At 38.1% G+C, this 25,069-nt stretch overlaps 1 protein-coding gene across 1 annotated transcript in view; it reads right to left on the bottom strand.

Moving 5' to 3' along the window:
- Window positions 1-25,069, bottom strand: part of IQCM (IQ motif containing M) — a gene marked incomplete at both ends in the record, with an annotated part of 278,350 nt that overhangs the window by 98,448 nt on the left and 154,833 nt on the right. The window contains one exon of the mRNA XM_079770258.1: window positions 23,531-23,665. Within this exon, the coding sequence (XP_079626384.1) occupies window positions 23,531-23,665 (135 nt within the window). The remainder of the gene's footprint in view (window positions 1-23,530; window positions 23,666-25,069) is intronic.

The raw sequence follows: 25,069 nt of genomic DNA, 5'->3' as shown, positions 1-25,069 counted from the left end.
TTTGTCAAATCTAATAAACCAATATTAGTATATTACCAATAGCTAAATTTTATTTTTTTTCTTTAATATATTTTTTATTGATTTCAGAGAGGAAGGGAGAGGGCGAGAGATAGAAACATCAATAATTAGAGAATCATTGATTGGCTGCCTCCTGCATGCTTCCTATTGGTTATTGAGCCCACAATCTGTGCATGTGCCCTGACCAGAATTGAACCATGACCTTCTGGTTCATAGGTTGATGCTCAACCACTGAACCACACAGGTAGAGATCCAATAACTAAATTTTAGACTTTATTCTAATTTTATCAGTTTTTCCATTAATGGCCTCTTTCTGTTCCAGGATCCAATCCAGGATACTACATTGCATTTATTTGTTATGTCTCTTTTTCACAGCCTCTGATTTGTGGTAGTTTCATATTCTTTTCTCATTTTTCATGATCTTGAAAGTTTGGAGAACTACTGGTCATGTAGTTTATAAAATGTTCCTCAATTTGGGTCTGCCTGATATTTTCCTCATGATTAGACTGGTTGATAGATCATAACCTTCATCACATGGGTACCACAATGTTTGTCAGGTTTCCTCCATAAAGTGTCCAATTTTCCCTTTCCATTCTCTGTTCTTTGCAAGCAAGTCCTTAAAGCCATACATTTTTGATAAGCCAAAACATAATTTTATTCAACTTCTGGGTTTCCTACCTAGAACATTTCCTCATGGATCATGGAATAAAGCCCAGCCTCCTCAACATGACCCACAAATCCATGGAGAATTTGACCCTCACTATCTTCCTTACCTCATTCAGAGATTCCTGTTCTATTCTTCCTTTCTTCACAGAGTTAAATCCCATCCTTTCTTCAGTTATCAACTTACATATCACTTTTTTCATGAATGCATTTTATAAGCTCTGCAGTTTGGGTGTAGTGACGCTTCGCAGAGACGCCATGGCACATTGTCCTCTCCTGTTACGAACCTTATTGCTGTGTTGCTATATCCTCTGCATCCTGCATGGGTTACACATTACAATAAGGCAGTGATAGCATCTTTCCTTTTTCTTTAGTGTCTCCACAGGCTAGCATCGTGCCTGATACACAATGTCTACTCAATAAATATTTTATGAGTAAATGCTGTTTCAGAATGTTCCTTATTATAATAGTTCTCAAAGCTATTTGTGTATTGCTCTTAATTGTCATTCATTCCTCCACACATTCATTCAACCAGCATTTATTACACACCTTTGTGCCAGCTACATGCTAGGTGCTAGATGCCTAGTGAGTCAGACAGACACAGCCTCTGCTCATCTTACTGTATGAACCTGTGCTGCATGAAATCGTAAAACGTATTTTACACGTTAAGACCATTCCCAAAAGTCACTCATTCACATTCTGGTTGTCAACACTGACTGGTCAACCCATTGGTCTTCGGGAACATGAGCTCAATTTAACAAAAAATGTAAATCAAGTCCTCTTCTTCCACTGGATTAACTTCCCTTAGAAAGTACTACTAAGAGTTTACAGGGGTTGGGGTGGTGCGCTGGGACTGGGGTAAAAATGTGGATGGAAGGAGGGGAAATGATTTTAAAATTGAAGATTTCCTCAGTGTTTTGCAGCAATATAATGCAAAACCCAGATCTGCACATTGTATTTCATAATGCTAAGCTAAGAAATGTGGCAATGGCAATGGCAATGGCACTTTTAAACACTTTATTATAGATATTTATTTAGTTTTAACTTGAGAAAATTCGCCAATATAAATTTTAATGAAGAGCATTTGACCTTTCCTATTAGATTTAATTTATTTTTGAATTGTTTTAATATTTTCACTTGATTCTGTGTTGTCAGTTGAATTATTCTACTAAGTCAGAGGTAGAGCTTACAATTATGAAATCCAAGCATACTTGTGACTCATGACCTACCCACCTCATATTATTACTGACTGGATGAACTCAGACCTCTTAAAATATTAATTGTGTAATTTCTGCTGTGGCCCTTGCTCTTTTTCATAAATATGAGTTTCAAAAAAATGAAGTCACTACCGTCATACAGTGTTCTGAATAACTTTATCTCATAAAGCTGAACTAAAGTGTTTCCTTTAAGTATTTTATTGAATTTCACGGGGTGACACTGGATAACAAAATTATACAGGTTTCAGGTGCACAATTCCACAACACATCATCTGGACACTGTATTGCATGCTCACCACCCAAGTCAGAACTCTTTCCATCATCATTTATCCACCCCATGCTCTCCTCTATCTTCCCTCACCCTCCTCCCCCCACCCCACCCCCAAGCAATCACCACACTGTTGTTTGTATCTATGAGTATTTTCTCTATTTTTTTTCTATTTTGCTCCATCCCTCTATCCTGCCCACCCAGCCCACAACCTCCCCACCCTGACAGCTTTCAGCTTCCTCTCTACCTATAAGTCTGTCTTTATCTTGTTTGTTAGTCATTTTGTTCACTAGATTACACATAAGAGTGAAATCATATAGTACTTCTCTTTCTCATAATGGCTTATTTCACTTAGCATAATGCTCTCTAGGTCCATCCAAGCTGTTGCAAATGGTAAGATTTCCTTTTTTTTTTTTTTTTATGGCGGAGTAGTATTCCATTGTGTAAATGTTCCATATATTTTAATCCACTCATATACTGACGGATACTTGGGCTGCTTCCAAATATTGCCTATTCTAAATAATGCTGCAATGAATATATATTCTTTAGAATTAGTGGTTTGGGTTTCTTTGAATAAATTCCCAGAAGTGAAATTTCTGGGTCATAAGGTAGTTCCTTTTATAATTTTTGGAGGTAACTCCATACTGCTTTCCACTGTGGCTGCACCAATCTGCATTCCCACCAACAGTGCACAAGGTTTCCTTTTTCTCCATTTCCTCAGCAGCACGTGTTTGTTGATGTATTAATGATAGCCATTCTGACAGGTGTGAGGTGAAGTGTTTTTACTAAAGATAGCCTGAGCTTCTTACAGCATGACTACCTGGATTTCTATGTGAATATAATATAAGTTTAATATATCTTAAGTTTCTATTTCCTAAACTATAAAGTGTCTCCAGTTTTCTGTTATATAAATAATCCAGCCATGTCCCAATGCCACGTTCAACTACAGAGATAATGCCGACTAATGAACTCACTGCATCCCAAACCCATTCTAGCTAACCAGTGGACCATAAGTCTAACATTAGTAGAGAAGGTACATCTGATCTCTTTAAGAGATCCTCTTAAAGAATTACACTTTGCCATCTTATACTTTGCTTCTAAGGATATAGAATAACCTAAAACTTGGCCAACATACTCAGTGAGGGGAGGGAGTTCCATATTTCTTAGTAGAATGAGCCAGTCCCTGAAGGTGAATAAGGCTTCTGCAGTTAGTGTACTCATCCTATTTATAGTGCCCAAGTCATCCTTGTGTTCTTGTCAACACAGCTTTAAGAGCTATTATTCATTCTCTTAAAATGTAAATACACAACAAATGTTCTCTCCTAAAGAATAAGTGTGGGGAAAAAAGAAGGGCCACATTGATCTATTTAGTTGTAACAAATAATGCAAGCTTTCCAAATGGAAGTACTGGAATATTTAAACTAATTTTCCAAAATTATTCTAGTGTATTCAATTATGGTTTTTAATTATTTTAGAGAAGCAACTCTCAGTGTTAATGAAAGGAACAGTAGTAAAAATCATGGTGGAGTTAGGATTCATGCTTCTACATTCTATAAGCTCTATTAAACAGTGTTAATCAAATATTTGATGAATACTAAGAGCCTTTTGGGATAGTAAAATGAATATTACCATCATGACTCTGAGAACTAGGTTGAAGTGTAATCACAGTCAGTTAAGGTAAATGTATTTCGCTGCCAAAGGGAACATTGATTGTTGAAAAGAGGCCTCTGGAGAACTCTTGGATATTAGATAGAAAAAATACTAAAATTAAAATTAAAGCATATTGCATTTATAATGTAAACTACAGAAAACTAAAAATAATAGGTTAATGTTGTTTTTTAATCTTCACCTCATAATGAATAAAAATATTCAATAGTGTATAAGATAATAGATTAAAATAGATCCCTTATCATTTCTTTCTCTATATTACATTTGTTTTATGTTACCCAAATACATCTTACACTTTTCTCTCTATGGCATCTTCAAAAAGTAAAAGATAAAAAATGAATGAAAGAAAACAAAATAAATGAAACCAATGTGTCTTGGACTACCTGCATCACAACCACTTGGAGGTGATAGTTAAAAATACAGATTCCTGGTAGTCACCCCAAATCTAATGAGGGACTGGTCCTTTAAATAATTCACCCAAGTGAATCTTTATCGCATTAAGATTTAAGATTCACTGAATTAGATGATTGAGTGAAAGGACTTGCTGAATATCTTACTATCAGTATTCCTCTCTTGCCTCCAACATTATCACAATAATCTTTATTAAGTATATGAATTCATTTACTTTTCTGAGTAAGTATCACATACTGGAATACTTTGCTTATTTGAAGTGTAATAGATCTTCTAGAAACTGTATTAGGGTACCATGGATATGAAACAAACAGCACAGAATATTAGGGGTATATGAGAATAAGCATTTATTTAGATCATATCTTTATCACTATCAATGATGGTTAGCTCATGTGAGTTAGCTGGGAGTCAAATGAACTAGCCTAGACTTATCCAGGCAACTATAAGCTGCAGGTTGTTTTCCTTTTACTCCCTCTCATCCTCCTTGGACCAGAGGGATAGTTGGGGCATGCCATTCTCCTAGAAATGACACAGGCACAAGAAGACTAGCTCAACCACATAAGCACATATCAAGTTTTTGCTGGTGTCACATCAACTAATTTCCAGTTGGCCAAAGCAAGTCACATGGCTGTGCCCAAAGCCATGAAGCTAAAGCTAGTTAAGCAGCCCAGTCCAATACCATGAGTGTAGGGAAATATACTCCTAGCATGCAAGTAGTAGGGAGAAAATGCTTATTTAACAAGCCTGAAAATCATAATTTACTCTAATAAAATTAGAGTAGATCTAACCTAGGGTAACTGGATATATGAGAGAGACATGGGAAGTGGTCTTCCACGCACTACCAATTGCCTCAAATGTTACTATTAAGTCTATTTCTTTCAATTAAGTCTCTGTGATATGTAGGAATCCTCTGGTGTAACTCAAGCTTCCCAGAAAAGAGGCAATGGATTTTGAACAAAGCAATAAGTGTTCATCTTTCTTTTTCAAATAAGAAAACATAATAGTCTTAGTAGCACATTCCTAAGTTATATGGGTCTAATATAAAGCAGCAACCAAGAAAACAGAAAGGAAGGAAAGGAAGTCAGAGATACCATGAAAAAAGAATCCAGAGAACTTGACTACTGATTGATGATGTGAAACAAATCAAGTGGAAAGAAGTTTAGGTTCTAGAGGATATGGAAATGAAAATGACTCACAGAATATTGGAAGTGTGAGAAGAGAGCTCAGCCAAAAAGTGTGTGTGGGGGGGGGGGGGGGCGCACGAGAGAGAGAGAGAGAGAGAGAGAGAGAGAGAGAGAGAGAGAGAGGGAGGTGGAAGTTTTGGATATAGAAATGATGATAGAAATGATGATGAAAGTTGAGAATGGTGATGAGGTTACCTAAGGAAAGCACTGAGGAAAATTAAAGACAGCAATTAAAGACAAGCTCTTGGAGAGTTCCTGCATTTAAGAAAGAGCTAGGAAGGGAAACAAAGAGAGAGAAAACCTGAAGTAAGTTTCCTTGTCCCTGATAAGTTAACTAGACAATAAATAATAGAAAACAGGTCCCACCATTTGATCTAGAGAAGGTAGCAGAGAGATGATACTATATCCCTATATTATGATTTTTTTTGTCAAATCATTTACCAGCCCTTACTGTTCTTTTTCTACATAGAAAGCACCTTCTTGAATCCAGTAAAAATAAATAACAGCAAATTGATGCCATATAAATATCAAAAAAGTAAAATACTAGTACATACTGAGTGAAAGATTAATATATACAGTAGAATAAAAAGCAGATTAAAATAAAAAAGACAAAGAGAAATAACTTAAAATGGGCAAACATTATAAATAGAAAAATCATAGAAGAGCACACAAATATGAAGAGTAGTTATATGTCACATATAGATAAATGTAAATTAAAGTAAGTCTCAACCATTTCTCATTTACCGAATTGGCAAATACATCTGCCACTGGGAAATCAGATAAAAGATATACTCAAACTTTGCTGGTGAAAATTTGAATTGTTACAGTCTTTTTAGAAAATTATTCTGTAAATATCAATCAAAATTTAAAAATTTTATGTCTTTTGATCCAACAATCTCATAGAGATAAAAAGGTATTTGTAATAGCCTTAAACTAGAAACAGAGTAAATTCTGAGAAACAGGGGAATGACTGGATAAACTGGAGTGTATCCATGTCATAGAATATGATGAAGACATTAAAAAGAGTTAAGAGGGCTTTCATAAGTGAAAAAAGATTTAGAAAAATGCATACAATATTATTTTGTTCAGTACAATAAACTATAACCTTAAATATGTACTTTCATATGCACAGATAAGCAAGAAGAAGGGCATAGAAGAATTTTAAAGGTTTTACAAGAATATAGTATTTATGTAATAAAAAATGTTTTTTTTTCACTGTGAAAAGGTTTAATGTGGTATACAAATTTGAAAAATATCTCTCCTCAGATACTTAAGAGTCTTCTTACATTACATGAGTGAAAATAGACTCTCCACAAATGAAAGCCACTTTTCTGTGAAATCAGGACAGACTAATCCAGGTTTCGTTTATAAATAATTAAATAATATTATAATGACCAAATGGTCTAAATAAAACTTTAACCATTTGACATTGTTTTTTATGATTAAACACATTTGTAAACATTGGAACTAGGAAATTATATAAAAAGTATTTTATGGCAATATTTAAAATATAGAAATTGTGACCATGAAGAATTAACATCCAGAACAAAAAAAATAATCATCCTAGCATACTTTTTATTTTATTCCTTTTTGTTATTTTGTAACCATTTTGTTTATTGCTGAATGTTATATTCCAATTTTAGGAAATCATTTATAAAAATTTACAAGTAATCAGTTCTATTCTTTACTTTTAAAACCTCTCAGAAAAAGGAATTACAAAGAAGGGAGGTTGTAGCAAGGAGAATTCTAGCACATGCCAAATGAGGAAGCCAGCAAGAACTGCATTATAATAGTGATACCAAATTGAGAAGGGAATCACCAGAACCATTACTCTAAAAAGATCATTATTGTCACAACCATCAAACAAGAAGCACCAAACTAAGCATGGCTTCGCCATACCAACCAAAGCAGGTTTAATGGCTGAATTCTTTCTCCACAATTGGAAGGACATAAAATGACTAACATTTAAAACCCGTAGATATGTTGCTCTGTACATAATATGTATTGTCCTGCTATTATAAACTGAATGTATGACCCCAAAATTCTTATGTTGAAATTTTAATCCTCAGTGTTCTAATGTTAGGAAGTAGGGCCTTTGGGAAGTAACTAGGTTTAGATAAGGTCATGAGGTGGAACTACCATGATGAAATTAGCGCCCCTATAAAAAGTGAAAGGGCCCAGCTGGCATGACTCAGTGGTTGAGCATCAACCTATGAACCAGGTGGTCACAGTTTCATTCCCCGTCAGGGCACATGCCTGAGTTGCGGGTTCAATCCCCAGTGTGGGGCATGCAAGCGGCAGCTGATCAATGATTCTCTCTCATCATTAATGTTTCTATATCTCTCTCCCTCTCCCTTCCTCTCTGAAAACAATAAAAATATTTTTTTAAAAAAAAACAGAAAGAGAGAAATGGATGCCAGAGATTCCTCTCACCAACCTGTGATGATACAAGAATAAGATGACCCCTTCAAGCCAGAAAGGAAGCCCTCACTAAGAATGGAATCTGCCAGCACTTTGATCTTGAGTGTCCCAGCCCCTAGGATCGTGAGAAATACATGTCTCTTGTTGAAGCTACAGACATGTTATGGCAGTCCAAGCTGACTAAAACGCTAGAAGCATTGGTGAAATAAATCTGTATTTTTAATTTCAATGTGTTTTTCTTCAGAAACTGTTACCAATAATAAGTTCTTGGATGTAATCTGACAGCTACCAGTTTTTAAAATTCATTCTATGCAGCACTAACAGACCAGGCCCCACAAAGGAGCCTAGTTATCATTCTATTTCATCTTTATTTCAACAATAAGAATAGTGCCCCTTTTTAAATATTTAAACATTTGCTCTGATTAAACAGTCCACTTCTGCTGACTCATAACAGACACTGGCCTGGTGCTATTTATTAACTTTCCTATGAACATACTGTTTACAGCAGGTGTCTGATTAACATAACTGGTCACTGAAGGCTCACTGTTGGCCACATAAGAGAGTTGCATTGCCTGGCAGAAGTTCCAGATTCTTTACAACCTCACGTATTTGAATCCTAATCAGGTTGAATCTCCTCCTAACTTTCCCTCTTGTTGGATGACTCATACTTGGCTGGCTACACAAGTGTGTCCTAAGTTCACCAGATCCTTGTAGAAAACTATTTTAATATGCCTGAATATATATGGCCTCAGCTCTTTTCACCTTAAAAACTGTAGAAACAAAATGCAAACGAAATAAATATAAGAGCCACAAGATGTCCTTTGTGCAGCGTGGTAAAAATGATGCTGGTATGACACCAGGGGCCTGGCCTTCCTCAATACCTCTAAAGTGACACATCTGCAATAGGTCCATAAGAAATGCCTCATGCTTGTAATCACATTCCCCCACAAACTGAACACAATGCTCATGAATAAGAAATCATTACCTGGGCAATACTAGAGGATCTCCACAGGCTCTCCTGGAGAAGAGCTTTTGGAAAGCTCTGAAGGGTAACTTTCTTGGCCCCAAGACAAGAGACAAGGCAACTGAATAACCTGTTTTTAATCATCTCTAGGATGATTATATGAGAATATGTTACCTTTTTCATTTTTTCCTCCTCCATCAATTTTAGAGGAAAGTGGGGAAGATTTGCCTTTCATATCTCTGACATGTGTTACAGTCACATGGCTGGTGACACCCATCCTTCCTTGGTCCTATACAAGATTCTATTCTATGAACTGGATCATAGCAATGAACAAGTAAGATGAGATCCCTGACCTATTGGAAATCAGCAGGGAAGTTAAGGAGATAGACAATAAACATACAAATACATGTGTAATATAAAATCAGACAGACATGTGGAATGAAGGAAAATAAATATGGAAGACAGGAGTATAGAGGGCAGAGGGCAGTGGGGAGAGTGAGGTCTTTCAGAGAGAACGTCAGGAAAGGCCTTTCTGAGCAAATGGTATTTGATGTCGGTCAAACTCTTACAAAGTGATCCATGAAAAAAGAATACTCTAAATAGAAAAAATACGAAATTCAAGGAATTTTATGGATTCAAAAAGGAAAGTCATCAGCCTAACTTAAGTAGCAGAAGCAAGAGGGAGAGGGCTCTAAAGTGAGGCAGGAAGGTGGAAATGTATCATTGTCAGTATTAAAGGTTACTCTGCATGTGAGAGGAAGAAAGTGGAGATTCTTTAGATTTCATTTTTAAGCATTTCAGATATGTAAAAAAATAAATAAGAAGAAAAGTGAACATCTGTGTACCCAGTGCCCAAGTTAAGAAACATTACAAGAGAATTAAATCTCCTTCATACCCCAGTAGCAACAAAAGAAATAGACCCTTAGAAATAAGTGTATTAAGCAAGATGAATAAGTTCTAGAGGTCTGCTGTACAACACTGTGCCAACAGTAGACAACACTGTGCTGTACATGTAAACATTTGTTAATAGGTAGATTGCATGGTAAGAGTTCTAACCATAATGACATAAAATAAAATAAAGAAGAAATATGTTTAAGAAAAATGTATAAGATCTTTAGGGGGAAAATTAGGAAAATATTAAAAATATAAAAGGTATAAACATAAAGTATATAATATAAAATATATAAAAACTTAGATAAGCCATGGATAAGTAGAAAGATTTAATATAAAAAGTCAATTCTCTACAAATTATTTTTATGTTAACTGCATTTTTAATGGAACTAGAACGACTAATACAGACATTTATACAGAAATGAAAAAGTCCAAGAACATCCGGTCGGTGGGGGGGGGGGGGGGGGGGAGTGGAGGACCTTTCCCTGACAGGTGTAACCCATTGCAAAGCTTTATACAAACTGGAGTGTTGGTGACGGGATAACTAAGATACTAAAAAATAGAAATGAGCCCAGTTGGTGTGGCTCAGTGATTGAGCATAGAGCTATGAATCAGGAAGTGATGGTTCTATTCCTGGTCAGGGCACATGCCCAGGTTGTGGGATTGATCTTCAGTGTGAAGTGTGCAGGGGGGAGCCAATCAATAATTCTCTCTCATCATTGATGTTTCTCTCTCTTCCTCGCTGAAATCAAGAAAAATATATTTTAAAAATATATAAATGAAAATTCAGAAACAGAACCAGATTTAGAAGGAAATTTTATTCCTAATAAAAACAGCATTTCAAATTCTGCATCTACAATTATTATCTCCTTTACCTTTTCCTCTACTTCCACTCCAGACCTAAAACCCTGTATGAATCTCAGATTCAGCTATGATGGAGAGATCTTCCTTTACACACACACACACACACACACACACACACACACACATACACACACAAAACAAACAACAAAAAAAAACCTTCATCATTTTACCAGGAGTTCCCATAAGTTTCACCTGAGCTACACACAGCAGCATTTCTGATGGTTAGGATGTTAAGAATCTTTAAAGGTTTTAGTTTTGCACTTGTTTTTTAGTAATGCTAGTTTCTTGCCCTACACCAATTTTAGCCTTTCCTCTGAGACTAACTGGGATTCCCTAAATGCATAAAATCCTAATACAGCTGATTCTCCCTACGTGGAGAAAAATGATAATCATTATTCTGAATTGGCTGTTTTCCTTTACCACTATATGCCTTAATGCTTTTACTGCATATATATATATGTACTCTTAAACAATATAAACTATCATGGTCAATACCTAAAATTTTTACATAAATTATGTGTCCTTTTCAATCTATTTCTTTAGTGATTATTTTAAAAACAATATGTATCCATGTTGATACATGTAGCATTAGCTCACAACCTGAGTAATCGTATCTAACAAAAGAGTAATATGCAAATTGACCGTACCTCTGCCACACCACAAGCTACGCACACTGGCCAATCAGGAGTGAGTATGCAAATTAACCCAACCAAGATGGCTGCAGCCATGTAGTGAGCAGGAGACTTGGGTTTCCCCGGCAATGGAGGAAGCCAAGCTTTCCTCCTGCTCCAGCCTGCCTTAGCCTCCACTTAAGGCTACAAAGTTTCAATTATAGAAGATAAATAAATCCCAGATACCAGGGCCTCCACTTGGGTCGCCGGGGGAGGGGCCAGCCTGCAAACCACCACAGGCCCCTTGCCCAGGCCGCCCCACACCCCAAGGGAACCCCCACCCTAATCAGGGACACCCTTCAGGGCAAACCAGCAAGCCCCCACCCGTGCACCAGGCCTTTATCCTATCTAATCCTATCTAATAAAAGAATAATATGCAAATTGACCGTCACTCCAAAACACAAGATGGCTGCCCCCATGTGGACACAAGATGGCCAGCAGGGGAGGGCAGTTGGGAGGGACCAGGTCTGCAAGGGAGGGCAGTTGTGGGCAATCAGGCCAGCAGGGGAGGGCAGTTAGGAGGGACCAGGCCTGCAAGGGAGGGCAGTTGGGAGTGATCAAGGCAGCAGGGGAGGGCAGTTAGGGGTGACCAGGTCGGCAGAGGAGGGAAGTTGGGGGCGACCAGGTCTGCAGGGAAGGGCAGAGGAGGGCAGTTGGGGGGTCCAGGCCTGCAGGGGAGGGCAGTTAGGGGCAAACAGGCTGGAGGGGGAGCAGTTAGGCATCAATCAGGCTCTCAGGGGAGTGGTTAAGGGGTGATCAGGCTGGCAGGCAGAAGAGGTTAGGGGAAATCAGGAAGGCAGACAGGCGAGCAGTTGGGAGCCAGCAGTCCTGGATTGTGAGAGGGATGTCCCAGATTGGAGAGGGTGCAGACTGGGCTGAGGGTCAACCCCCCAATGCACGAATTTCATGCACCGGGCCTCTAGTGTTTATAATATCACTAGAGGCCCACTGCACAAAATTCATGCACAGGAGGCGGGGGGGTGTCCCTCAGCCCAGCCTGCACCCTCTGCAATCTGGGACCCCTCGAGGGATGTCCAACTGCCTGTTTAGGCTCAATCCCAGTGGCCCTAAATGGTCAGTTGGACATCCCTCTCACAACCCAGGACTGCTGGCTACCAACTGCGTGCCTGCCTGCCTGCCTGACTGCCCCTAACTGCTTCTGCCTGCCAGCCTGATTACCCCCTAACCACTCCCCTGCCAGCCTGATCAATGCCTAACAACTCCCCTGCTGGCCTGATTGCCCTTAACTGCCTGCCCCTGCTGGCCTGGTCACCCCTAACTGCCCTCCCCTGCATACCTGGTCACCCCTAACTTCCCTCCCTTACCAGCCTGGTTCCCCCAAACTGCCCTCCCCTGCTGGCCATCTTGTGGCGGCCATGTTGTGTCCACATGGGAGCGGCCATCTTTGACCATATAGGGGTGGCCATCTTATGTTGGAGTGATGGTCAATTTGCATATTACCTCTTTATTATATAGAATTCCCTGATACTTTTTATAAGCCTAAAGTAATGCATAATGTGTCTTTTAAAAGATAAACATATGGGAGGTCAGGAAGTAGACATGGCAAATAACATTTTGAGAAGTTGCTTATAAAGGAAAACAAATAAATAAAATGTTAATGAAAGAAGAAAAAACTAAAAGATTACATAACATCTAGGGAGGTGTCTATAAGAAGGAAAATTTCGCAGCATACTCATATGCTTTTAGGAAACAGACCCGTTGAGAAGAAATAAACAATAAAGGAGAGACAGGAAATAATCAAGAGTAAAGAAAATAAAGACAAGAGTAAAATTCTTATTGAGGTCAGAGAGAATGGGATACTGTGGTTAAGAAGGGATCACAGGAAAAGTTGACCCATCGCAAGAGGAAGAAAAGCAGGTTCTGAGAGTGTAGATGCTGGGAGGCTGATAGACTGAGAGATAGGAAGATAATGGAGTATTTTCTAATTGTATCTGCTGCATCAATTTATTAGAGATACCGTCATTAGAGAGAGGAGACAGATAGGTATTTAAAGTTTGAGGAAGGCCAAGACCATGTGGAATATAATCTGAGAGAGGAGGGATTTCAATTAACTCAAAAACTGGAATAAAATTGCCTGGCAGTTCTGAGGGTCCTGCTGATATTTGTAAGCAGAAAATGAAAGTAAAATAAGTGAGCGTGATGTGTTTTTCTTCAGCCATGCCATGTTCCTGTGCTTGAATGAAACAGAAAGTTGGCTCTATCAGGTTCAGCCTCTTAGAAAATAAGTCTGAGGAGGGTAAGGAAGTTAAAAAAAATGTATGCAGGGGCCCATGGAGTGATGGGTTATGAATACTGTGTAAAGTTAATGGATTGAATGTCCCCATGTGGTTACAGATTTATCAAAGAAGGGGAACTAGAAAAAAAAATGAGCCAGAAAGAGAGGATGAGGTGATGGTCAGAGATTAAGAGGTTTCAAAGAAAACTGTTGGAAGCTTGCAGTTATCAGCAATGACAAAATCTGGATAGTTACAACCAAGAAAATCAGTAGCTATAAAAATATGATCATTAGAAATGGGGGCTGAAAATGACTTTAAGTCCTTTGGAAGTTTTCACTTCACTGTTGGAATTAACAGGACTCCAGATCAAATGAAATGCTAGAAAACACACACACACACACACACACACACACACACACACACACACACACACCTCTGTAATGCTATGTATATAAGGTTGGAATAAATGTACTATAACCTAAAAGTTTGCATTTCATAAGAATTTCTGATGAAATATTTTGTTTCTTTTATTTATCAGAGACTTGAATAACCAAGTTGTTCTCACCAGGGAGTTTATATTCCTGATATTATAATAATTTAATCATATAAAACAAAGATTTGCTGGTGGGGCTCTGAATATTAGGAGTACTGGGTGTGTAATTTCAAGAAATAGCGAACTAACAAAAGGAGCCTAAAGCCTCGCTCTCTAACAAACTTATGAAAGTAATTATACCTTTATTGAAGTTACACCATTCTCAAACTCCTGCTGTTTCTTAAAGATGGTTATTTTCTACTTAAAGAAAACAGACAGGCTTTAGAAGAATAGCTGGTGTTAAGTAATATTACAAGATTTAATCAGGTTCTCTGTGCAGCTTATACAACAATGGTACAAATATTTTAACCCAAATAGTAAAAGACTCAAAGGTTTGAAGAACACCAACAATCCAGAATGGCTGATTAGAGTAGCTCACTAACTGGAGTAAGAACTTACAAGATTTTAGGAGGACAGGATAGAGGGGAAAGGGGAAAGTCTTTCACTGGCCACGATCATTCCCAGAACACATCATTGGCATAGGCCTTCCCAGGCTTTGCACAGCCATGACTCAGGTGCAAGATAGCATTAACAGAGTTGCATAATGTAAGACGAGACAAAATGTCAAGAACCATCTTTTAAAAAGTGTGAGGGCAGAAAGCAGGCAGAATTGTAGGAGCAGCTGCTTGGATTAGGTGGCAGAAGCAAGTTGATGACAGACATATCTTTCAGGATTGCTCTTTGCCCCTAGGGTTTGATCTCTAGTTTATTCAGGGGTATGAAAGCTCTAGGGAAAGTGTTTAAATAGCTCCTCCTGACACAAAACTGACTTATATCCAAAATCTAATTTGCATTGTGCATTTGGAAACATCCATTTCCAATAGGCAGATGACAGGTGATAAGGGACTCAAAACAAGAAGAGTCCCATAGGGAAAAGCAACCACAGATCTCAATGAGTGATCTGGCATCTTTTAGTCTGCAGTTTTAGTAACATCTTGCCCTCTCCAGTTACCAACAGAAGACACAGATTTTCCACTATACAGTGTTAACAACAGCCCTGAACACTCTAATTTGCTTTTCCCACAGTCTTTTCTGTATTAAACCCTTGTCTTTCTTTTATTAGCTAGTTAACTCATCCTACAATGATTAATTCAAATCTTAAACATCCTATGTTACCTTTTCTAATTTCTAAACTTAAGACATAATTAATATTTGTATCATCTTAGCACTAGATACATGTGAGAATGTGTAAGCGTTTACAACATTGTATGTTTCTAGTTATACATGTGTATGTCCCGCCAATTATTATGAGGACTCTGAGGCTTTGTACCACCTTATACATCACATCACATGTTAAATGCTCCAAAGATGTTGGTTGAATATATTTGCCACAACAATTTTATTAAAAAATATTCTGGATTGCCACAATCAAGAAAGGCATTCACTTAGTATGGCTAATGCATTTCCATTTGCTTTATAACTTATTCCTGAAATTATCAATTAGAGAAGAGAATATGCTTTTAAATCTCAAGTGGCTGAAAGCATTACAGAATATCTACTAAAATACTAGATAAAAGTGGCATTCTACTAAACCAGGGCTATAGATACAACTACCAAAATTGTTACATATTTGTAATGCATAGAAAGAGTCGGTGGACTCATGGGACCTTAACAGTAGACCCATCAGAGCAGGTGGGCTAAACCTCAGACATTTCTAAAATGATCTAGTGGTATATAAAACAAATATCTCAAAGACTGCCAAAAACGTTACGGCAGTACAACTCAGAGACTCCTTTCACTAGTTAGGTGGAGGTGATAGTAGGAAAAAAACCCACACTATTGGAATTGACAGTAGTCATAACATATTTGATATGAAATAAATGAAAAGAAGCTGAAGCTCTGTTAGCTGGAGGTTCAGTCTGAGTTAGCGCAACAACCAGCCCACCAGAAATTTAATTGGCAGCTTTTGGAAGTGAGAAGATCATAGAAGAGCTTCTAACCTTTATGCACATCCCAAGTACACTAGGAAACAACGGGGAATGAACAGGAGAGACCCAAGAGTGCCGGTGGGACGTAAAATATGAGGCAGGCATAAAACTGAACATTGAATGTGCTTCCCGACCCACTCACATGTGCATATGCAGAGGGGAGAAACCTTAAGGGCTCGAGGTGTTTTCCTAAATGCTATGTTTAGTCATAGGCTGACAACTATGTTATACAGATCAGAGATGGCCTCTTGAGAAGCCATTGTCTAAAATGCCTAGTATTCAACAATTTAAAAAATGAATCATTCAAATAAACAGAAAAGTGTGACTGATACTTGGGGAAAACTAGCAGTCAATAAAAACTGACTCTGAAATGACTCAGATGTTAGATTTAGCAGGCAAAGACCTCAAATGTGCTATTATAAATAGGTTTAAATAATTTAAATAAAAATTAAAGAAAAACATGACAACTACTCAAAAATAGAATTATCAAGAGAAATCGAATCTATTAAAAAGTAACTAAATGGATTCTATAATTGAAAAATACAACAACAAAATGAAAAATTTACAAGATGGGCTCAGCAATAGATTTGAGAAGGCTGAAGGAAGAAACAGTGAAACCTGAAGACAGATCAAAATGAGAGAACTCATGGACATGGACAACAGTGTGGTAATTGTGGGGCTGGGGGCATAGTGGAAGAAGGCATAGAGGAGATAAATGGTGATGAAAAAAATAAAATAAAGCATAAAAATTATACAAGTAATAAAAGAAAAAATATATCCTGCTTTTTTTAAAAAAAAAAAAGAAGAGAAAACATATTAAACAGCCTCTGAGACCTCTAGGATAACATTAACTGTATTAAAATAAGTTTAGCCCTAGCTGGGTTTTCTCAGTGGATAGAGCATCGGCCTGTGGACTGAAGGGTCCTTGGTTTAATTCTGGTCAAGGGCATGTACCTGGGTTGCAGGCTCCCGGCCCTGATCAGGGGCATGCGGGAAGCAACCAATCAATATGTCTCTCTCTCACATCGGTGTTTCTCTCTGTCTCTCCCTCTCCCTTCTACTCTCTCTAAAAATCAATGGGAAAAAAAAATATCCTAGGGTAAGGACTAAAAATAAATAAATATAAGTTTAATAGGAATTCTAGAAGGAAAAAGGAGAGAAAAAAATGTACAAAAATAACTGAAAATTTGCCAAATTTTATGAAAAGCATTAATCTACAGATCCAAAATCTTCAATGACCCCAGAGTATGATAAATACAAAGTGATCCATGACCTACACCCACTTGTGTAAGCCATCCAGTCTGTGGTATTTGTTAGGGCAGCCCAAGCAAGCATATACTAGGAAATAACTATGTTAACAGGTGATATTGCAGATGAAGTGGACACTTCACATGCTATGTCATTATATAAATTCCCCCATCCTTACTTAGCCACAATCATTAAAACAAGAGAATGAAAGCCAAATGGACTAAAATTAAATGTTGGAAGATGAAAGCTCGAAAAAAAAAAAAAAACAGCTCCAGTGAATTCATGGACTGAAATTTGTAGCATCATCATAAATATAGAGGGTGACCACATTTTTATTACATCTGCATAATTAAGAAAGGAAACAGATAGTCAGAGACTTCCTCCAAATGTTAATGGTGGCACTAAGAGATCCTTAGAAGACCTGGCTACCTGTTCTGGTTGGCCCCTAATCAGTTGCCTCATGTCATTCTGGAACATCAAATTGCCAGTGTTTTTCATTTCTTCTTTTGTGTTTAGTGTGTATTTTCAAAATTTTTACAGTAAAAAGGTGTTAATTTTTTATTAGAAGTTATTTAAAATAAGGCTTTTGTAATAGGTTACCTCTAATACTTTATTCTTTACCATTAGAATTTGCCAGTGTTTTGTATTTCTTATAACCTGGAATACTATCTTTTTAAAATCCTCTTTAATCCCTTACCTGCATAATTAAAATTTTATTATTAGAGTACCTGTTCATATTTTTTAAATTAAGGGAAAATCATGATATGCGTCCCATTTAATAACATAAAGCTACATCATGAGAAAGCAGCAGAAAATGCAGTGTTGTCTGTGGTAAAAAAGGTGTGCTCCCAAGAGCAGGAGGCCCAAATACAGTAGATCTGCCACTAACTAGTCAGGGAGTCTAAAATAATTCACATTCCATCTCAGGCCAGTTTCTTCATCCTATATAATAAAAGCCTAATATGCTATGTGTCCGGTCATCTGGTCGTCCGTTCAACCAATCAAAGCATAATATGCTAATGATATGCTAAGGCCGCTCAACTGCTCACTATGACGTGCACTGACCACCAGGGGGCAGACAGTCAACCAGTCGACCAGTTGCTATGATGTGCACTGACCACCAGGAGCAAATGCTCGGACTGGTAGGTTAGCTTGCTGCTGGGGTTCAGCTGATCAGGACTGAGCAAGATGAGCCAGACATGCCCTGGAGTCTTCCCACCGTCCCTCCCCAGCTGGTCAACTATCCCTCCCTGGCCCAATCATGCACCAGTGGGGTCCCTCGGCCTGGCCTGCGCCCTGTCACGATCCAGGACCCCTAGGGGGATGTAGGAGAAGCCAGTTCCAGCCCGATCCCGCAGGCCAGGCCCAGGGATCCCACTGGTGCATAAATTCATGCACCGGGCCTCTACTATATACACTGAGTGGCCAGATTATTATGATCTCTGAACGCATAATAATCTGGCCACTCAGTGTATATCCTATATAATAAAAGGCTAATATGCAAATTGTCCCCTCAACCAGGAGTTCGACCAGCAGGCAGGCCGGCCAACTGCCCATGTCCCCTCGCCCTGACCAGGCTGGCCAGACCCCACCCATGCATGAATTCATGCACCGGGCCTCTAATATATATATAATGAGTGGCCAGATTATTATGCGTTCAGAGATCATAATAATCTGGCCACTCAGCATATATAATACATCAGGTACTTTATGTGTTTTTTAAGTTTTGTGGGGTTTTTTTGTTTGTTTGTTTTTGTCTAGGGTTGCATAGTCAAAACAGACTTCTCTTCATGATTGTTTTCTGTTCGCTGTAACTCAGAAAATAAACTAGAAGTTCTATTTACATGTTGCAAAATTAGAACAACAATGTGTTATTTTCCATACTTTCAGATATGCTATTCTATTGTTCTCAGTTTCATTCACTGAGATTTAAATGAGTATCAAGTAAAAATGCTCACGTTTGCATAACCTCCAACTTTTAAGATCAGCCTTTACATTCAGCCTAAAGTTTCATTCTTCCACAAGATTTTCAGATGAAAATCATGTCCCCAGTCACAAATTCTTTTTTGTTACCATAGTGATAAGAATAAAGAATTTTAAAAAGGCTAAAAATGCCTGAACACATACATGCAGTTTTAGAAATTTGACCTACTTGGTGTCATACACTGAAGAAGTTAATCAATTGAATTAACTACATATGCATTAGATGAAATATTCTACTGAATGAAAAAATGCGTAGGTTGCACATCCGGAACTATTATCATAATCAAAGAAGTCATTATGAATGAAGATGACTGACAACCTAAAATGCATAAAATCAGATTCTCTTAAAAATGGAATATATTCCAGAAGCAAGTTAAAAAAAAACCACAACCATTAATTTAACTCCATTGTCCATAATTATTTTTTTCTTTCCATTACTTAGAATATTATCATTTTAAATGAAGTTTCCTATGCAGCAAAATAATTTTTCTAACTGGTTGGAGCAACAAAATTGGACATATATTTAAAATTATGTTAGAATGGCTCCTTTCTATAAAGCAAAGCTTCCCAAATTTAGGCATTATAATGAAACAATATGATTTTAAACTAAGTTTTCTTTTGAAAATTTTAGTTTTTATGAGCAATTTAATTGACTCACTCATTCACAGAAAACCTACTATAGTTCAAGGCCTTAAGCTAGTTACAAAATATCAGGAGGACTTGCTGTCAAAAATGCTATAATCATTCATTTTTCATAACATTGACTTTTAAAGTATCTCCCATAGTGAAATGGAAAGAGCACTGAACTTCACTTGAAGAGACCAGGGAAAAGTTCCAGCTCTATTAATGAACTTATAAAAATCTCTTTCTAAGTCTCAGTTCCCTCATTTGTAAAAATGAGCATAAATGAATAAGTGGATCTACTCCTCTAGAAGACAGGTCATTATGATAGTAAAAAGAGATGATATGGGTGTAAATCAATAGATGACATTTAATAAATAACCCCTATAAAAATAAGTCATTATAGCCCAGCCTATGTGACTTAGTGGTTGAGCATCGACCCATGAACCAGAAAATTGTGGTTCGATTCCCGGTCAAGGTACATGCCTGGGTGCAGGCTTTATCCCCAGTAGGGGGTGTGCATGAAGCAGCTGATCCATAATTCTCTCTCATCGTTGATGTTTCTATCTCATTCTCCCTCTCCCTTCCTCTCTATGTAATCAATAAAAACATTTTTTAAATGAGTAATTATATGATTAGGTTCAATATTTTTAACACCTTCAAAATAATTATTAAAATTTATTTTTATAATTAGTATAGTTAAAATTATTTAAGAATAACAGTAGCAAAGATTTACTGAACACTTATAATAGAAAACACATTTCCCATTAATTATTTCATTTAAACTGCTCAACAGTCCAATGACTTAGATAGTATTACCTTCCTTTTATAGTTGAGCAATATAAAGATTATCAAAGATAAATTATCCAAAGACATACAACTAGTAAATGGTGGAGCCAGGAATTAAACCCAGGAAAGCTAACTCCAGAGCCATGCTCCAGATCTAAGCCTTTATGATAGACTCCAAAATAACCAGTAGAGAAAATCCTATCTAATAAAAGAGTAATATGCAAATTATCCATCACTCTGCTCCCCAAGCCATGACCATCAGCCAATCAGGAGTGAGTATGCAAATTAACCCAACCAAAATGGCTGCAGCCACAGAGTGAGCAGGTGGAGGAAACCAAGCTTTCCACACACCCTGGCCAACCCAGGCCTCCACTCAAGGCTACAAAGTTTCAATTATAGAAGATAAATAAATCCCAGATACCAGGACCTTTGCTTGGGTTGCTGGGGAGTGTGGCCGGCCTGCAAACCACCACAGGCCCCTCACCCAGGCCACCCCATGCCCCAAGGAAAACTCCACCCTGATCTGGGACACCCTTCAGGGCAAACCAGCTGGCCCCCTCCCATGCACCAGGCCTCTATCTTATTTAATAAAAGAGTAATATGCAAATTGACCATCACCCCAACACACAAGATAGCTGCCCCCATGTGGTAAAAGATGGCTGCCCCCATGTGGACACAAGATGGCCACCAAAAGATGGCCAGCAGGAGAGGGCAGTTGGGAGGGACCAGGCCTACAAGGGAGGGTAGTTGGGGGTGATCAAGTCTGCAGGGGAGGGCAGTTAGGGGTGACCAGGCTGGCAGGAGAGGGAAGTTGGGGGCAACCTGGCCTGCAGGGAAGGGCAGTTGGGGGGGACCCAGGCCTGCAGGGGAGAGCAGCTGGGGTGGACCAGGCCTGCAGGGAAGGGCAGTTAGGGATAACCAGGCCTGCAGAGGTGGGCAGTTAGGGGCAAACAGGCTGGCAGGGGAGCAGTTAGGCATCAATCAGGCTGGCAGGGGAGTGGTTAGGGGGTGATCAAGCTGGCAGGCAGAAGCGATTAGGGGCAATCAGGAAGGCAGGCAGGTGAGCAGGTGGGAGCCAGCAGTCCTGGATTGTGAGAGGGATGTCCGACTGCCCGTTTAGGCCCGATCCTAAACGGGAAGTCGGACATCCCTCGAGGGGTCCCAGATTGGAGAGGGTGCAGGCTGGGCTGAGGGACACAACCCCCCCATGCACAAATTTCATGCACCGGGCCTCTAGTATCTCTATAAAACTTAATTTAAAAAGAAAAGCTTATATTTCAATTACTAACAATAATCAGTATGCTTCTGAAATGCCTAATTAATTCAATTTTGCTATATTTAATTTTTTCATTTTATTATTATTTATTATAAAATAGAAATAGTTTAAATATACAACAGTAAATACATTATAGATGATCCATATGACAGATTATTATAAGGCATTTATGGCTTGGAAACTTACGAGTATTTCTAACCAAAAAGAACAGATTTTCAAACACATAGAAAATAATCTCAATTTGCATAAAACAATGTCTTTTGCACAGAAAAAAAATGGATAGACTTCAAATGTTGATAATTTCTATTCCTTATCAATTTTATGTATTTCTGTATCACAAATTTTCTATAATAAACATGCAATGTCTTTATTACCAGTAAAATAGTTACTTGAACAAACCGCCTAATCATCACCACTGAAGCACAAAGTGATTTGGATGCTTCTGCTCGTCTGTGAACAAATGTTCATTAAGAGTCTAGAAACGTATTCTACATACGAGGGATACAGCACTGCAAAGCAAAGTCCATAGGTAAATGTACACTAAGAACCAATGAAAGAAGAGAACTGCAGCCCTGTAATGCGTCTTCAACCTTGTCACTCTGACCTGAATCACACCTTCCTACGAGCATGTGAGCCCTATTCTCCCATTTAAAAAGATCTTGATATGTTTGTTTACCTTTTTTTCCCCTCAATTAAATTGTGGATACATCCATGCATCCTCTCTAACTGTGGTAGCAAGCCATACCATTAATATGAACATAGAAAGAAAAGTTGAGAAGTATCTCAAGGAGTTAAGGAAAATTCATAGAGTTTTTCACATCTCAATGACAATTTTATACCCCATTACTAGTGTTTACTAGATGAGAAGGGAGAAATGTCACTCCACTTAAATAGTCTCATTCAACACTATCTGTTCATTTATTTATTTATTTCCTAACTAAAAAATTCTATTACATTGAACTATTATATTACTATAAAAACTACTATATTGAAATAGTTTACAATGTTTAAACATGTTTAACCAAATATAACTATCTATGAGAAAGCTTATTAGCATTAGTATTTAAAATATGGTGGTTTAAAATACACTCAGATGTAGCTTATAGCAAAAAAATACATTAAAAGCTTAAAGAGCCCTGACCAGTTTGGCTCAGTGGATAGAGCGTTGGCCTGCGGACTCAAGGGTCCCAGGTTCGATTCCGATCAAGGGCATGTACCTTGGTTGTGGGCATATCCTCAGTAGGGGGTGTGCAGGAGGCAGCTGATGGATGTTTCTCTCTCATCGATGTTTCTAACTCTCTATCCCTCTCCCTTCCTCTCTGTAAAAAATCAATAAAATATTTTTTTTAAATAAAAGCTTAAAGAGCGAAAATCACCTCTTCCATCCACCCAAGAAAGTTCATTGTATGAACTTCTTTTAAACTTTAAATCTGTTTCTTCATATATATTAAAATCAGATAAAAAATAAGTTTGAGTAAAAGGACTTATAAAATAAGTTTAATAAAAGAGAGGAAAGGAAGGAAAGAACAAGGGAGGAAATAGACAAGAAGGAAAAAGAGAAAAGAAAAGGAAAAAAGGGGGCGGGGGGCGGGGTGGAGAATGGAGAAACTACTTGCCTCTATGGACCAGGTCCCAAACCTGATCAATTTGCTGCAGTGTTGGGTAATGACCACAGTCATTGAAGAACTTAAGGAGCTCACTTCTTTCTAATCCTTGCCAATCTTGTCTCTTAGCAAACATTGTTTCGTAGACTAAAAAAGAGGGGGGAGGAGGGAAGATCAAAGAAAATACTTTCTTTCAAAATAATATATCAAGTACAAACCACCTAAAATTTTCATCTGGATTTGAAGGAAATCTAACCCCAGTTTTATTTTTATGTTTAGTGCTAAGCCTCCATACTTAGAGTAGCACTGTGTCAACCTCCTACACATGGTTAGAAGGAAGAGAAATTTGGATTTGCTTCCCCAAAGAGAATATGGGTGTCCTTTGGCCTGGTTTACATGACAGTTATCTACAGACCCTACATACATGAATGCTCAAACTATATCGTAAGACATAGCTTCTAGGTCAGGATTTCTGGGGGGGGCATGGGGGGGGGGCTGACTTCTGCTGACTCACTTCAGTATCCATTGCTTATTAGTTCCCCTGATTTTTTTTTCACCTTTTTTTGACTTCTACACATTCTAACTACTTGAATTTCTGATTCTACTTTGAACTGATATTCTACTTCTGATTTGGCCCCTAAATGGAATGATGTGTACTGTTTTGCTGACTTCCTGTATTCTTACTTCCTAGTTTAAGGTACTTGGCTATTGCTGGTTCAAGCCTACCACAGAAAACCACTCAGTTGGGCCTTCCCTCACCTATCTCCCATACATGGCACGATTCAGGGGTTAGATAATGACCAAGAGGATTGACACATACATTTTGTAAGTGTAGTTTTCCATAAACATTTTATTTTTCTTTTCGAAATGGTGATATTGAGACTCTATTCTTAGGTTTATGGCTTAGCCCCAAGAAGCTAATTGTTAACTAGCATTTACAGGATGACGGGTTTCGACTCAGTGTAGGTTTAGCTCTGAAATATGCACTCTGGATGTCTGGATGACAAAGGTACCAGAGAGGTTTCTAACAAAAGTTAATGTGTCATCTGGGCACTCAACATATGGACTTCAACTTTCTGTTCATTCATTCATTCATTTGAGGTGGACAGTCATGAGACATTGACAAATTCAAGCAGTATTTAGTGATTGCCTAAATATGAGTAGCTATTGCAGATCCTGAAGCACAGCAGCAAGTTCATATTTAGTACATCTATGACTTTTTCTATCATTTCAAATAAGCAAACTAGAGCAGCTGCTATTGGTGCCTCCATCCATATAGCCTTGTGCCTTACATTTCTGTGCATGCAGACCTGACTTTTCATTGCCAGCATCTGTACTTCATTGCCTAAGGGTTCCCTCTGGCTGCTGAACTCCTCACCTGAGGAGCAAGCCATAAGTTCCAGGAAATTGAGGCCCACACTGGAGCAGCCCTCAACCACTGAATGGGGGATTTGATGGACAAAGACCCAGCAGGTGAGGCAAGTTGGCTGCACTGTTCTCTAGAGGAATTAAGCTCCAGTTGCCCACATGATAATCTGCTTGATAAAATAG

This window comes from Cnephaeus nilssonii (assembly GCF_951640355.1).
Source record: "Cnephaeus nilssonii genome assembly, chromosome: 5".
Taxonomy (NCBI): Eukaryota; Metazoa; Chordata; class Mammalia; order Chiroptera; family Vespertilionidae; genus Cnephaeus; species Cnephaeus nilssonii.
Note: the sequence above shows the minus strand (reverse complement) of the source record. Positions and strands in the feature narration are given on the sequence as shown.